Source organism: Spea bombifrons, chromosome 2, assembly GCF_027358695.1.
Source record: "Spea bombifrons isolate aSpeBom1 chromosome 2, aSpeBom1.2.pri, whole genome shotgun sequence".
NCBI lineage: Eukaryota > Metazoa > Chordata > Amphibia > Anura > Pelobatidae > Spea > Spea bombifrons.
In genome coordinates, this window is record NC_071088.1 from 134123471 (window position 1) to 134138765 (window position 15295).

Genomic DNA, 15295 nt, shown 5'->3' on the forward strand with positions numbered 1-15295 from the left:
ACATACTAACCTAGACACACATACCCATACATACTAACCCAGACACCCAAAACACCAAACATACTAACCTAGACACACATACCCAGACACCCAAACACACTGACACATACCCAAACATACTAACCTAGACACACACATACCCAGACACCCAAACACACTGACACATACCCAAACATACTAACCTAGACACACACATACCCAGACGCACATACACCCAAACAAGCACATTGACACATACCCAAACATACTAACCCAAACACACACACAAACCCAGACACACATACACCCAGACAAACACACTGACACATACTAACCCAGCCACACACAAACCCAGACACAAATGCTAACATATACACACATCCAGACATATGCAACTCACTTAACAAGTGTTCAGCTTGCCTTCCATGCAACAATGTTATATGGCCCTGCTCAACCAAGCCTCCTTGAAACTAGGGGCCTACCTCTTAGCCCTATTTGTGAAGCACTGTTGGATTTCAGTTTGCCACCCCTGTCAAAGTGTCTCCTGGGACACACCGAAACCCATCTGGTCCGTCTAGTCTAGTCTGCCTATATTTCCTGCTGTAAAGATCCAGACCTTAAATCAGTGGTTGATCGTGTTTGAATCAGGAGCCATATGCCCGGCCCATGCGTGTTCCCTCGCAGGGTACGAGGAACGAGCACCTCCGCTTAAGGAGGTTGGATTGTTTGCTTTTCTGAAGACGTAGGGTTTTAGTGAACATTTATATTTAAGATAAATTAGTAGACATAAAAAGGCTGGGAATTACAGAGCATGGGTGCGCCACAGATGAAGTCCGGGAGATGCAAGTGCGAAGAAGAGAGGTTGAGGATAGAGAGAAGACAGAAGAAAGTTTCGAGATAACCTCAGAGATCCAGAGGGATGTGGTGTCAGCCGCAGTTAAGGATCAAATGTTCAGATTTTCTCCTAGAGGATACTCATGGAGGCACGGTGGGGTCAGAGGTGAAGATCAAAGGGAAATTAGTCTGGCACAAAATTTGAAAGTTATTACATATCAGATGTTCCCAGTTCGTTGTTTTCTGCAATAGAAAGTCTGGAATTTGGTGGCAATTGGAATTCCGTGTTAGGTACCTTCCATTTCCATGTCGGAATTCTGCGTTAGCTGCATTCCGTGTCCACGTGGACATGTGCTACATACTGAAATGATTACCGAGCATTTGCTGCTGATTTAATTTAACCCATTCACTGCCCTCCACCTATTCCTCTTTCAGTGAGAACCGTCTGTGGCTCCAAAGATAGTTTCAACCCCCCCCCCCCATAATTTTTGAGATTACGGTATTTTGATAAAACTCATATGGGTAAAACCTCAAAAATCTTTAGTGGACCAGCAACTGTATCTACTTGCGGTGCTACATCACCCAAATCATTTACAAGCGGGGACTGTAAACATCGCAGAGTAAAACAAAAATGCTTTAGTAGAAACACTTAAAGTATAACAGAACTTGGGAGACTATGTGGTTTTCTCCAAGAAATCTGGAAGAAAGGCTTGAAAGGAGCAAGTTGAGTCTAAAGGAAGATATTAACGAGTCCACAAATTCGTGCCTAACGAGGGATTATTGTGTCTGATAGCATGCATCTCAACAGACTGCATCACATAACATCAGCTCATGGGGGTGATTTACAAAGCAGATTCCTGGGCCCCATGATGAGACAGTCTGGAATAATGTGGCAAAAGGAAGGGTGACTAGTAGACACAGCGGCATGGTCTGGATGGCCATTCTCCTATGGACCCCTCTCTTACCTATCTCACTCTGTCTCCTTTATTTTTTCTCAGCTGTTTCCTCTCTCTTTTCCCTTTTCTATCTCCCCTCATTGCCTCATTTCCCAAAGAAGACAGGAGCAAAAAAAGAGAGGAAAGAAAAATAAAAGAGTTAAGACCTCTTTTCTTCCCTTTCCTCTCTTTTTCTCCTATATCTGTTCGCTCATCGCTTTCCTCCTCTTACTAACGCTCTGCTCTCCTCTTTGTGTCTATCAGACCCTTCTCCATGTCCCAACCATATTTCCAGGAGGAACCTCTCAAAGAGCGTCCAACAGCTTAGGAAACATTTTTCCAGGTATGTGATTCTTTCCTTTGAGAAAAGGCTCATTATTTTGCATATTTTATTGCGTAGCAAAGATAAAATAGTTGATTATTAGACTTTTCTCGGGTTACAAGTATATAATTCCTGGCTAACGTTGTGTACAGACTAATGAGATATCGCTGTTATCCTCACTTCGTGAATTCCCACTTTAGACAAAAAACGTGCATTTTCTCCCTTTCCTAATTGGCCGATTCAGTCCATTAAGCCCTTCCCTCTCCTAATTCAGGTTGTTGGACCCTTTTCGGAGGTATCTGAACCATCATCATCATCATCATCATACGGTGGTGCTGCTCCAATGCTACACAAAGTAAATTTAAACATGCATGGGATAGACATACAGCTCCTGAATCTAAGACGAGACCAACGACTGATGAAGGTTTGAGTCTTTACAGCAGGAGAAACGGCCGACAAGACAGGGGACGAATTGGTCTGATCTGCTGGCAAATTCTGTGTTTCAGGTAGCCGCGGAGAGAGCGTGGAAAGCAGGACCATTAAGGACCCGCTAAAAATTACCAACAGGCCCTGTTCTCAGTAACCAGGCCCTGTTCTCAGTAACCAGGCCCTGGCTGTGAAATTTGCAGGAAGGACTCCGACCAGATGGAGAGGTGCGTGTAACCACGCCTGACTCTTCAAATATTAGCCTTTTAGTAGCCACAGTGACCTCAAAAATGCAACCAAATGGTTCTTATGAACACCATGACTTGTCAATTATGCCATCTGTATTCAAGCAGAGATACCAGCTGCGAAACAACATGAATCCATAGCAGAACATGAAGCAGTCAGCCGTGTGCCTCATAGAATCTGCCATCCACCCTAATACTGAGGTAAAATCACCGAGCGTCAGAACCACACAAACAGCATAACGGTGACCGTACGTGGCCTGGCGGGCTCTCGCTTTTAATAGTGTAGCAGTCATTAACTCCGCCCCCAAGCTGATCCTCCTCCCCAGTAGTTCCCGCCCCCAGCACGAACCCCTGGCATTCTCCACCTCTATTCTAAACGCTCTCAGAAGCCCCGCCCGCACTCTGGTCGCCAGTAGTCCCGGCCCTCAGATGGATCTCCCGGCAATCTCCGCCCTCTAGTCTAAACTCTCTAGGAAGGCCCGCCCTTGGTCACGTGACGCCGCCGGGTCCTCGCACGGAGCCGAGGTGGAGCAGGTCCGCCATTTCCCCGCAGCTTCCCGTGCGAGTGACTTTCCGTCCCGGAAGCGGCCTGTCGGGGGCCTGCGGCCAGCGTGCGCCTGCGGCTCCGTCCCTCCATGGTCAAGTTTGCGCCGCTGCTGGTCCCGTTACCCCTGAGTACCCCCGTGCCGCCAGCCTCCGCTGTTTAAGTCCTAGCAGGCGCACCCCGGAGCCGCCATGTCCGGTCAGAGCATTACCGACCGCATCACGGCGGCGCAGCACAGCGTTACCGGCTCCGCTGTGTCAAAGACTGTGTGCAAGGCCACAACTCACGAGATCATGGGGCCCAAGAAGAAGCACCTGGACTGTGAGTAATGGGAGTTGACGACTGGAGCCTGTGTACTGGACTGGCTTTTATGGGGGACTTGCTGTTGGGAGTCCCTCTGTTAGGGAAGATGGTTGCTATGGAAATAGCCTGTTACCCCCCTAACTGGTGATGAATTCCTCTGAATTGAGGTGTCTGGCAGGTCGGGGGCTGATGCTCGGGGTCCCGTCAGCTGCCTCCTTTTCTAGTGTCTGTATCAGGGGATCTGCAGCCGGGATGTTTCCCGACCCCCCGGGGAAGCAGAGCACAGGCTCCCTGCTGTATCGGTAAATGCATAAAGCGATTTAATAAAGTACAGGAGGGAAGTTTATTTCAAAGGAGAGAGACCCGAATCTAACACTAGAGGGTCAGAGGCTCGTATCCAATGTAAGGAAGCTTTACTTTACGAGGGTGGTGGGTAAGTGGAGCAGCCTCCCAGCAGAAGAGGTAGAGGCTGATACAGAGGGGATTTAACATGCATGGAATCGGCGTAGGGCTCCTGAATCTAAGGACTGATTAAGCATGCAGACTAGATTTGCCGAATGGCTCCGATCCGCCGGCAGCTTCTGCGTCTCTCAGCTTCCTCCCAATCTTCTGCTTTTGTGGCCTTTTGGGCTGGAATCGGGCTGCTTGGCTGAGCTGCAGTTGTCGCCCCGTTTCCGGGTTATTATTAGGGATACGGAACGTTATTTAAGGGCTTCAATCAATCAAATTCTGTAGCGGCTGTTAGATTTGTTACATTTTATGGTCCCTGCGTTGTGACGGGGTCTCCCGGCTCTTGGTGGCCCCCCAGGGCTGTGACGGGGTCTCCCGGCTCTCACAGATACAGGACCTGTTACTGCAGGACGTGCCCGGTTATTCCCGACGTATTTAGTTGTGGGGGGTTTGTGTGGATGTTCGGTGTGGGAGGTGAGTGGGCGAGCTCAGTGGGTGGGAGTCACCGGTGGATCGGCGCTGCCGGTTCTCGCACCGTGTGTGATACGCTGTGTGTAGATGTCCCGTTAGCGAGTCCGTGTCCTGCTTGCGCTCGGTAATCTCTGCTGCTGCTGACAGTCTGTAACACCCCCCCGCGGCTCAGGGACCCCTGACACCCCACCGTGCCGTTTTGGAGGCATTGGCTGAAACTGGTGAATGTCATGACCCCCCCGGCAAAAGCCTGTGATACCCACAGTGTCATTGGCTGTGTAACGGGTGACCCCAGCAGGGCGGCGCTGTTGGTGCGCTCGGCGTTGTGTGCCGTGTCACTCCTCGCTTGTCTTATTTCAGCCTTTGGACTGTTACCTGGTGAGCTGGAATATAGATCATACAGACAGTCCAGGCTACTGACCCGCGGCCGCTCGCCAATTAGGGCCCACGGGCTGTAAAGAACACCCTGCTGGGGACATGCCCTCAGGAAGCAAAGCTACGCAGCGTGGCTTAGTCAGGGGCCCCGGCACCAAGCCCTGTACTGTGTATATAGTATATACTTATTCTGTCTCAGAGATTTGTGGCTGGCCCGTGTAACGCACACGTGGTACCCGTTTGCCCCGTGCATGCGCAGCAGTACCGGCTGCCTGTCCTTTACATGTGTTGTAAATTATGGCTCTGTGTGTCACAAAGTCCGGGTGCGGGGAGGGGAGAACGAGTGTGCAGTGTGATGGGGGCTCTGTGATCTGTACGTGTTCCAGAACACGGAAGGAATTGCTCGGCTGCGGACCCCCGATACAGACGCCCTCCTTCTCCAGGCTGAGAGAAGAGGCTGTTCTGTTAGGACTTTGTCTCGTTGGCATCGCTGCGCTGGAGGTTAATGACCTTACAGGGGATCATACATAAACGCCGCGCTGCATACGGTGTCATGTCCCGGGGGCCGCCTTTGCGATTGGTCAGCTGGAACACCACACTGCTTTATGGCAGTGCTAATGAAGTTAACCAAAGTGTCCGGCCAGGTCATTAACACCGAGCCATTCTTGTTCCCCACAGGCAGTTTAAGGAGTCAGGGCGTTGATAACCCATCTTGTGCCTGTACCGCAGGGGCTGCCGGCCTTACGGGTGCGCTCCAGCCATCGTACGCTTCTAATTCTCTGCGCTTGCACGCATATTTTATCAGCTCGTGTTTCCGGGGGCCCGCATTACCGACGGACCCTGCTACAGGAAGTGACCATAGTGCAGCATCCTGAATATCTACCCCCCAACTATAGAGCAGCCTATAATCAGGACAATACGGTATTATTGCACCTGCGAGCATTGGCTTCATGAACAGCAATGGCGCAGACTCCTGTGGGAGTGTGTGGGGTGAACACCAGGACTGTTGGGAGGTATGGTGACCCACAGGGAGTAGTAAGCAGCTTTAAGTGGTCTTCGCTGGATGCGTTAATGGACTACCCCTACTCCTGCAGCAAATGTCATGCAAGTGATGCGTCAAAATAATGCATTTTCCGTGTCTGGAATTTCGGGGAATGTTCAGGGAATTTCCTGCTTTAGTGCAGGTTTTGCTTTGCATGCAGAGTTGAAAATATCTGGGAATCGTTCTTTGCTTTATAATCAGGATTGTGCAATCCGTCAGGCCGGCCGTGTGCTGTGAATGGATTCGTGCCCTTAAGTGACCCCGCGCGTCGGCACTCCATCAGTCTGTCCGTATTAACGTGCAGATGGACCCCCAGGAAACCTCGGCGCTAAAGTGTCAGCCAATCGCGTGCATCTCGGGTTCGGTTTGTGGCTTTGCTTCTGTAAGGCTTTTCCAAAGAGGTCAGCGAGTCCTTCGTATAGATTAGAACCCAGGAATTCTAGTGTCCAGAACAATGTAGTGTTAATGTGAATTAGTATAAGTTAGAGGGGAGCCCCCGCCACACTTGTTGTTGTCGCGTGACTATACGGAATGTGTGATATTTGTTGCATAAATAGTAACGTTATCACTTCTTGCGGCTTCGCCCCACTCCTGGCCGGCGATCCTGTTTGAGAAGCGGGTCTTCAGGACATGGAAGCCTCTGGGCTTGTGACGGCGTGACTTTATGCCACTAATGACATCACAAATCCTTAATGCAGCCACGCCTCGTCACAGAAGTAACAAAATATGTCTAAAATCACTCCGCCTGCAAATCAGACGAGGCAAAAAAAGACAAAGCGACACCTGAGCAAAGCTCTACGTATGTTTTCTGGCTTCAAGTAACACAATCCTGCGTGGCGCTCCTTGCCCGGCAGCCTGCGGGTCATGTGAAGAAGTAAAGAGTTGGCTTTACACCCAATTCTTGACGTTTCTCTGGATTTGCTGCCGTGTTTGGTACCAGGAGGACCTTTCATTTAACTGCCGGGTGTCCAGCAGTGGCTCCCAAGATGGCCGGCCCGTCCTGGGCTAGCTGAGCACCATAGTTGGAGACTTACGTGGGTTGTTGCTGGATTGGGCTCTACAAAACGCGTGGTGGGGGGGAATAACCATTTGTTAGGGGATTCTGAGAAAAAGGCAATGGAATCCAAAACTTTACTCTGCATGAGCACACGTGTCAGTGTCAGTAAGTCCTCCCCAGCCTCCCTCGCAGCCCTTTGGGATAAGACCTTAACAAATTCTCTTACTTGTCGTTGAAGAGGATCCTATGGATTTTGTCCTTTACATCCGCCTTGTGTCGGTGCAAATTTATGGCTTTATCGGAATCCCGCTTGCCTTCACACAGTTTCCTGGCTCCTTGGCCTGTAGGAGATGTTGTCAGCCATAATTCCAGCGCTGGCTCGCATAAGAGTTTCAGGGGGTCTAAAGAGGCACCATCCCCCGAGCGATGAATGAGTGCGCCGCGATGAATGAGTGCGCCGCGATGAATGAGTGCGCACTTGTCACTGGGGCATTTTCGGAAGTTAATGGCGGGCGTATAGAATGCAGATGCTAAGATGTTTAGTATGCCTTCTCCGGGGCAGCGGTATAAAGTGTCGACGCGCTGCAGTGGTGAGCCGTGTCTATGGATAAAGTCTCGTCAGTGCTTCACCGCATTACCACGTTATTTTCTCCATGGAATTTCCCCGCTCCGGGAATAGTTGCACCTTTTTAGTCATCCGTCTTAAATATCCACAAAAGGTACCCGGCAGGGGTCCGTGCCGCTCCTTCGCACGCCGCTTCGTGCGGGGTTGCCTGCCACGCGCTGCTCATTGAGTAACGTCGCTGGCGGCTCCGCACGCCGGTATAACGCATCGCCTTCCCAACTTATGGCTCGTCCCAGAATTTTCCCTAGGCTCGCGCGGAAGTTGGCTGCGTCTATTTAATGCCCCCCTCCCCCGTGTGTTAGACGCGTAACGTCGGAGCTTCCCGCGGAGTGCGGCTCGGACTTTGCTTCCGCAAACACTGCTTGCGTTTACTAAGGTTGGGAAGAAACGCGGACCCGGGAGTCAGGAACGGCCTGGAACGCCCATCATAGTTTACCAGTCTGCAAAATTATTCCTCCCCATAAAGTTATCGCACTTTTTGTTCTCGCTGCGTTTGTAAGAGTTGGTGCAGAGGAGTTAAGGAGATGAAACGGATGTGCTAATTCTGCCACATTTTGCCACAAACCTCGGCTTCCATGAGCTCAAATGTATTTGTTTTCATCCAAGTAGCTGCAGGTAGTTTTCATGAATGCAGACGCTTCTCCGTTGGCGCTGGAGCTCCCCTCTTAACCGCCTTGTTGATGAGTGGGTGACACATGGAGTCCTGCGCCGGTCCTTGAGTCGTGTCACCTGGCAGCCTAGAGGAACGAATCTCCCATGATGTATATTAACGTAGCTTTGTGTAACAGGGTTAGTGGGGCTGAAGTTTGCGGGGACTGCATTTGGCAGGCGTGTTACCGATTTTATATTGCGCCATCATATTCCACATCTATGTACAAGGAGGGTAGGGCGTTTACTCCTCACATCCGTTGATCGCGCATGCGGCTCCCCCGAAACTCTGCCCCGTCTTCCGTTACCGATAAGACATTGTTTGCGGTGGACGTGTCTGTGCCCGGCGAGCTCTTCTGCTCCGGGTTCACCTTTGGTTATTGCGCAATCACATGTTTGACGTGGAAGGTAAATTCCAAGATCTTTAACTTTTTTCTGTCGTCGGGAGAATAAAGCTCTCGCTATCGAAAATAAAAGCGCAAAACATACGGGATCTGTACAGACATTTAGCGATTCCAGACGAAATGGGAGCCCAGGGGCCGCAGAAAATAAAACGCCAACGCAAGGACTCGGCTAATTGTGTGATTGTGTGTTTTCTGATTGAAATGGGTTATTTTATTTATATAAGGAGTATTGTGAAGGTGACTATGTAATATCAATGGATAATGCCCACAATGCCGTCTTTGCCCTGTGTGGTGGTCAGGGGGGCATTTATCAAGGTCTTAGAAAGGTAATCAAGTAGCACATTGGAATCCATGGAAGATAAGATCATGATGTCACTGAGTGGTTGAATGTAATGTTCGCTGTCGATAAAGTATGTTGAATTATATAGACACGTTAAGAATCTATTGCTATATATATATATATATATAATATAAATGGGTTATAGATATATGTATATATAATATAAATGGGTTATAGATATATATATATATAAATAATATAAATGGGTTATAGATATATGTATATATAATATATAACATCTGTCTGCTTCTTTTCAGATTTGATTCAGTGCACAAACGAGATGAACGTCAACATCCCGCAGCTGGCCGACACGTTGTTCGAAAGGACGGCGAACAGCAGCTGGGTGGTGGTCTTCAAATCCCTCATCACAACTCACCATGTGATGGTGTACGGCAACGAGGTAACCGTCTGAACAGTCGCCCGGGACCAGCGGCGCTACTATTACCAAAATATTCAAGCAATTCGCTCGGGCGAGACGTAACCGATCCCCCCCCCCCCCGGTGTTACGATACAAATAAATAAGCTTCCTGCACCATTGGTGGGCACTTGAATAAATGAAACAATATTTCATTAAATTGTGAATAGTTGTACTTGATAAAATATCAAATATTTACATTCTAATTTAACCGAAAATACCTGAATATGGTGCAGAGAGCCTTGGCGATGGATGGCACCATTCCCTGCCTGACAGACCTCCTCAGGTGGGACGTTGGTGCTCCGGGATTGTTGGCTGTGTGTATGATCTCGTCATTGGTGTGCCCACAGTGCCAGCGGCACTGAACACGCGCATGTATTGGGGTATTTATTTTTCTATATGCTATTAGTTCTGGGCTTCCTGGCCCTGGGTTTCTGGTCGCTCGGCTGGAATGGGGTTTATAGGAAGATATCCTCCGCTTTTTATTTAAACTTTAAATAAAAAACATAAAAAAAAAAGTTGCTTATTAGTAAAATTAGCTACTAGTAAGCCGTTTTGTCCGGTGTTAGCGTTATCTTTTGTTTGGCGTGATGAGAATTTCCTGCTCATCCGCTATGTATACTGAATCATTAATCATCAATAATTACTTACTGAAAGCCTACCTATAGAGCGCTCTGGTTTAAAATGTTTGTTGCATTCCACATGTAAGACCAGTTTGCCTGGTCTCTTCGATTCCTGTGGGGTATACACTGATGTTCAAAAGTTTGGGGTCGCTTAGAAAGTTCCTTGTTTTTTAAAGAAAAGCACATTTTGTCCATTAAAATAACATGAAATGGATCAGAAATCCAGCGCAGACGGGGTTAATGTTGTAAATGACTATTGTAGCTGGAAACGGCTGATTTTTAATGGAATCTCTTCGTAGGCGTACAGAGGGCCTTTATCACTCCCATCACTCCTGTGTTCCAATGGCCCTTTATCACTCCCATCACTCCTGTGTTCCAATGGCCCTTTATCACTCCCATCACTCCTGTGTTCCAATGGCCCTTTATCACTCCCATCACTCCTGTGTTCCAACGGCCCTTTATCACTCCCATCACTCCTGTGTTCCAATGGCCCTTTATCACTCCCATCACTCCTGTGTTCCAATGGCCCTTTATCACTCCCATCACTCCTGTGTTCCAATGGCACGCTGTGTTCGCTGATCGTTCAAAAACCCTTTTGCAATTATGTCACAGCCAGAAATGTCTTCCATGAAAACAGCTGAGTGACCCCAAACTTTTGAACAGAATGTTAACTTAAAACCTATTATCGGCTTCCTTGCGATACGCTGATGGCCGGCGCTGATCCAAGGAGAAATCCGATTGCCTTTTGGAGTCCAGGAGGAATTATCTCCCAATGGAGTAATTTTTTTAAAAAATAGCTTAATTCTGTTTTTTCGGATGAAAATTTACTAAATCTCTTTGCCGGCAGGACGTTCTGCTGGCGTTTGGTTTCTGTGTGAAATGCCAAAACGCGGCAGCTTCCACGCGAACGTCCCGCCGCTTACAACATATCAGCGGTGTCGGTTTGTAATGGTTATCACGTCGCCGGAATTACCGAAAGCCCCGGTTTGTTAAACGTGTAACATGGCGAAAATTGTACGTTTGCACTTCTAAGGTCAATCATTAATTTCGGCAGCATTAAGGAAGAAGGAAGATGGTGGCGCATGGCGTCCCCGACGGCACCTTTCATATAGAAATGCACGCTTTCTCCAAAAGCTATGGATAAAAAGAGCTTGCGCTGCAGAGTTAGAAAGTGTTATCACCATGGCAACTAGAGCAGTGCTACATTTGGTGACCGTTCTGATAAGCGTTCTGGCCACGATGTGACGTTATAGTCGGTGTGTTGGGGATATGGAGATGTCACGTCTGCGGCCTCGTTGGCAGACTGCGGGTTTTCATTCATGGTTTGATGTCCCTTTAACCCTTTAAGGACCAGGCTGTGTTTTACCTTTTGTACCTTTTGGGGCCGAGACTGTTTTAACACTTTTGCAGCACTAGTGTTTAGATGTCATTTTCTCCTCACTCATTTAGTGAACCCACACAAGTTATATGTTGTTTTTTTCACAAGAAGGGCTTTGTTTTTGATCATATTATCTAATTTCCTATATATAAAAAAAAAATAAGATTCTCAATTTTATTTGAAAAATCTTTTACCCATCCAAAAAAGCTAATGAAAAAACCTGCGAAATAGATTCTATTTGTCCTGACTCCTGAGTTTAGAAATACCCAAAGTTTTTATGTTTTTTTGCTTTTTTTCTGCAAGTTATTGGGCAATAAGTACCAGTAGCATCCCCCCCCAAAGCTGGTCATTCTGCCACATGTGCTATTTCGGGTATCTTTGAAACCGGCCAATGCAATTTACCCCATCAAACCCTATATTTTTGTTGGGTTGTTTGGGAGGTAAAACGCCACATTTAGGAAGTTTTTTTTTTTTTTTTTTAACTTGGAACTTTTACATCTGGTCCCTCTGCCCCCATGCCCTAATAGGGCCATCTTTGAAGCCGGCCAATGCAATTTACCCCATCAAACCATATATTTATAGAAACTTGACACCCCAAGGTTTTTCAAATGCTGGTATTTTAACCCTTTCCGTGCATGACATTCTACCACCAGCCTTTGCCAAAGTTTGTGGTAGAAGAAAGTAATCGTAGATCACTTTCTAGGCCTGTTTAATGAAATGACGTGCCAGGCACGTCGTTGGTCATTACCTGACCGTTTGTGTCTGGCCCGTCATTGGACATTAAGGCGTTAAAGTGAATTCATAGATACCGTGAAACACGAGGCCGCTGCGTGTTTTTTTTTTGTCCACGTGGATTCCGTGATTTCTGCATGAAGGGCGTGCTGGGACCTCGGAGCGCACAGCGAACTTACTGCCTGCCTGCCATATGTGTTCCGTATAAGGTTTCAAATGCCTCAAATGATTCAAATTCTTTCGCGTGTAACAATGCGGTCCTTTTGCTGATTAGCGGTCAGCCTGTAGCCAAAGTATTTTGGAATCCGACACGCCAGCAAGCAAGCTGTGATGTGCATCTAACGCTCTTCTTATTTCCACCCTTCGTTTAAATGGCTTCGCCCATGACAGGAAGCGCGTCCCGGCGTCTCGCGGCGTGCAGCTCGGGTCCTGGGGATGGTAGATATAGAGTTCCTGAATCACAATGGAATTTTAATATCATTTGCCTAATTCCGTCTCAGAAGGTTATGATGCCCTTTCAGCCGGCGTCATGTTTCTTGCGAAGCGCTGCGTAGATAAGAAGCGATTCTCCGGAATTCTCGATGTAGGATAAGCTCGGTAACGTTGACTCGAGGTCTGCTCCCAAAGCCGAGTGATCTGTGTTATTTCTCTTCTGCGATGTACAAAGTGTGTGAGAATTGGTTATTGGCACATCCCGGCGTTTTTTCCCACAATGTATGCAAACTCACATCTATAACATGAACGATTGGTCCGTAGTGGTAGTTTAGGAGGCACCAGAGCAGGGAAGCAGGCACTGACTGGGTGTTGCCATAGTAACTGAAAAGGCTAAAATGTTTGGCGTCCTGCTTTTGTGAAATGCGTCGGCGCAATCACTGCATCCCATATATACGAGGGACACAGCCCTTATCTGCCTGATAAGACCCGTCCTTGGTCTGAGTTGATAACAGCCCCTGAGTTGAAGCAGCAGTCCCTTTATCATCGGTCTGGAGTAACCAGAGAGGAGCTCCGGCACGTCCTGAGGGCTGAATAATTTTGTTTAAAAGTTCAAAAGTCAAGATCAGTGGCAAAAAGTGGCCCAACTAGCATTATCTAACCAATTTTCAGCCTGGAAGTGATCTTCTCGCATCACCACCTAGAGCCAATGTAACTTAATGGGGAGAATTGAAATGGGGCGTTATGTCTGCTTCCGTGGGATACGTGTGCGCTCCATTACTAGTATGTGTGCGCTCCATTACTAGTATGTGTGCGCTCTATTACTAGTGTATAGAAATGTGTAAGATCTGCTTTATGATGAGCCGGTGCTGCTCTTCTTGCTTCGAGGTGTGTTGTTTGTGTGTATTTGCTGTTTTGTCGCACACCGCGCTTGCTTGTGTTTCTGGGAGGTCCTTGTGTGTCTCCTGACCGGCCTCGTTGGCTTTTGATGACACGACTCTTCCGTTCCACATGTAACCCCGCCATGACGTAATCCCGGACTTCACTGTACATTATGAAGGTCCAAAGATGCATTGGACAGGCATTTGGATCCTGAATCTAAGACGAGACCAACGACTGATTAAGGTCTGAATCTTTAAAGCAGGAGAAACAGACAGACTAGACGTGGGCCAATCTGCCGGGCAATTCTGTGTTTCAGTACATAGACACATCTGGTCTAGTCAATAAAATGAGTTTCCAGAAGAGTTGATCATCTCAACTCTCTGATATCACTAAACCCCGGTGAGCTTCCCGTTAAATGAAGAGCAGCCCTCTCAGGTCCCAAAAGCTTGTATCACGTGACATCTTTCTATGTTAACCCAACAAAAGGTATCAACTTCAGTTGGTTATTTAGTTGCGCAGCTGCGTAGCGGTAACATTGTGTCTGGAAACATGCAGTCGTTTTGATCTTTTATATATGTGAACTTGTTTGCCTCTCCTTTCTTGCAGCGGTTTATTCAGTATCTGGCGTCTCGGAATACCTTGTTCAACCTAAGCAATTTCCTGGACAAAAGCGGATTACAAGGTGAGATTGGCGGCACTGATGGGGGCAAACGAACTTAATGGCATTCATACGTTTGTAGATGAAGAGGAATGTTCTTTAGGACGGACCCTTGTTCTTCACTTTAGTATCACGCCCTACCTGCCGCGTTAACCTTCTTCTCTCTCTGATGGCCCTTTATCACTCCCATCACTCCTGTGCTCCGATGGCCCTTTATCACTCCCATCACTCCTGTGCTCCAATGGCCCTTTATCACTCCCATCACTCCTGTGCTCCAATGGCCCTTTATCACTCCCATCACTCCTGTGTTCCAATGGCCATTTATCACTCCCATCACTCCTGTGCTCCGATGGCCATTTATCACTCCCATCACTCCTGTGCTCCGATGGCCATTTATCACTCCCATCACTCCTGTGCTCCGATGGCCCTTTATCACTCCCATCACTCCTGTGCTCCAATGGCCCTTTATCACTCCCATCACTCCTGTGCTCCAATGGCCCTTTATCACTCCCATCACTCCTGTGCTCCAATGGCCCTTTATCACTCCCATCACTCCTGTGTTCCAATGGCCATTTATCACTCCCATCACTCCTGTGTTCCAATAGCCCTTTATCACTCCCATCACTCCTGCGTCCCAATTACATTAAATGTCCTTGTTTTCTATGGAAACAGCTGAGTGACCCCAAACTTTTGACACACGGCATCGTGTCCGTGTGATTTAATGCACTGCGTAGTTTCCTGGCTGACCGGATTTTGTGCGACACAAACCTCTTCTGATGGCTGTATTTTTTTCCCCGTGTTTTCAGGTTACGACATGTCCACGTTTATAAGACGCTACAGCCGCTATCTGAATGAGAAAGCCGTGTCGTACAGGCAGGTGGCGTTTGATTTCACCAAAGTAAAAAGAGGGTAAGTTTTTGTCTGTTTTGTGGATGTTTTGGGCCATACGAAGCTCTCGCGGTTAATAACGTCCCTGATGCCCACATATTCCTCCGGCACGACGAGAAGCCTCATTACACCGGAGATCGCCTCCTGCTTCAGTGTTTGGAGCTCTCATTTTACTTAATCTTTCCCATTTTATGATTATTATTTTTGATAACGCTCCCGTGTTAAAGCTGTCTGTTTTTAGGGCGGACGGAGTCATGAGGACAATGAGCACGGAAAAGCTCCTCAAAACCATGCCCATCATACAAAACCAAATGGACGCCCTGCTCGATTTCAATGTAAGTCGGGGA

The 15295-nt window shown here is 47.9% G+C and overlaps 1 protein-coding gene across 7 annotated transcripts in view; it reads left to right on the forward strand.

Moving 5' to 3' along the window:
• Positions 1 to 3242: 3242 nt before the first annotated feature.
• PICALM (phosphatidylinositol binding clathrin assembly protein) overlaps positions 3243 to 15295 on the forward strand; it is a 34755-nt gene continuing 22702 nt past the window's right edge. For all 7 annotated transcript variants that reach the window (XM_053456570.1, XM_053456573.1, XM_053456572.1 and 4 more), the window contains exons 1-5: positions 3243 to 3606; positions 9198 to 9340; positions 14009 to 14084; positions 14867 to 14969; positions 15190 to 15283. In XM_053456570.1, the coding sequence (XP_053312545.1) occupies positions 3477 to 3606; positions 9198 to 9340; positions 14009 to 14084; positions 14867 to 14969; positions 15190 to 15283 (546 nt within the window). In that variant the 5' untranslated portion in view covers positions 3243 to 3476. The remainder of the gene's footprint in view (positions 3607 to 9197; positions 9341 to 14008; positions 14085 to 14866; positions 14970 to 15189; positions 15284 to 15295) is intronic.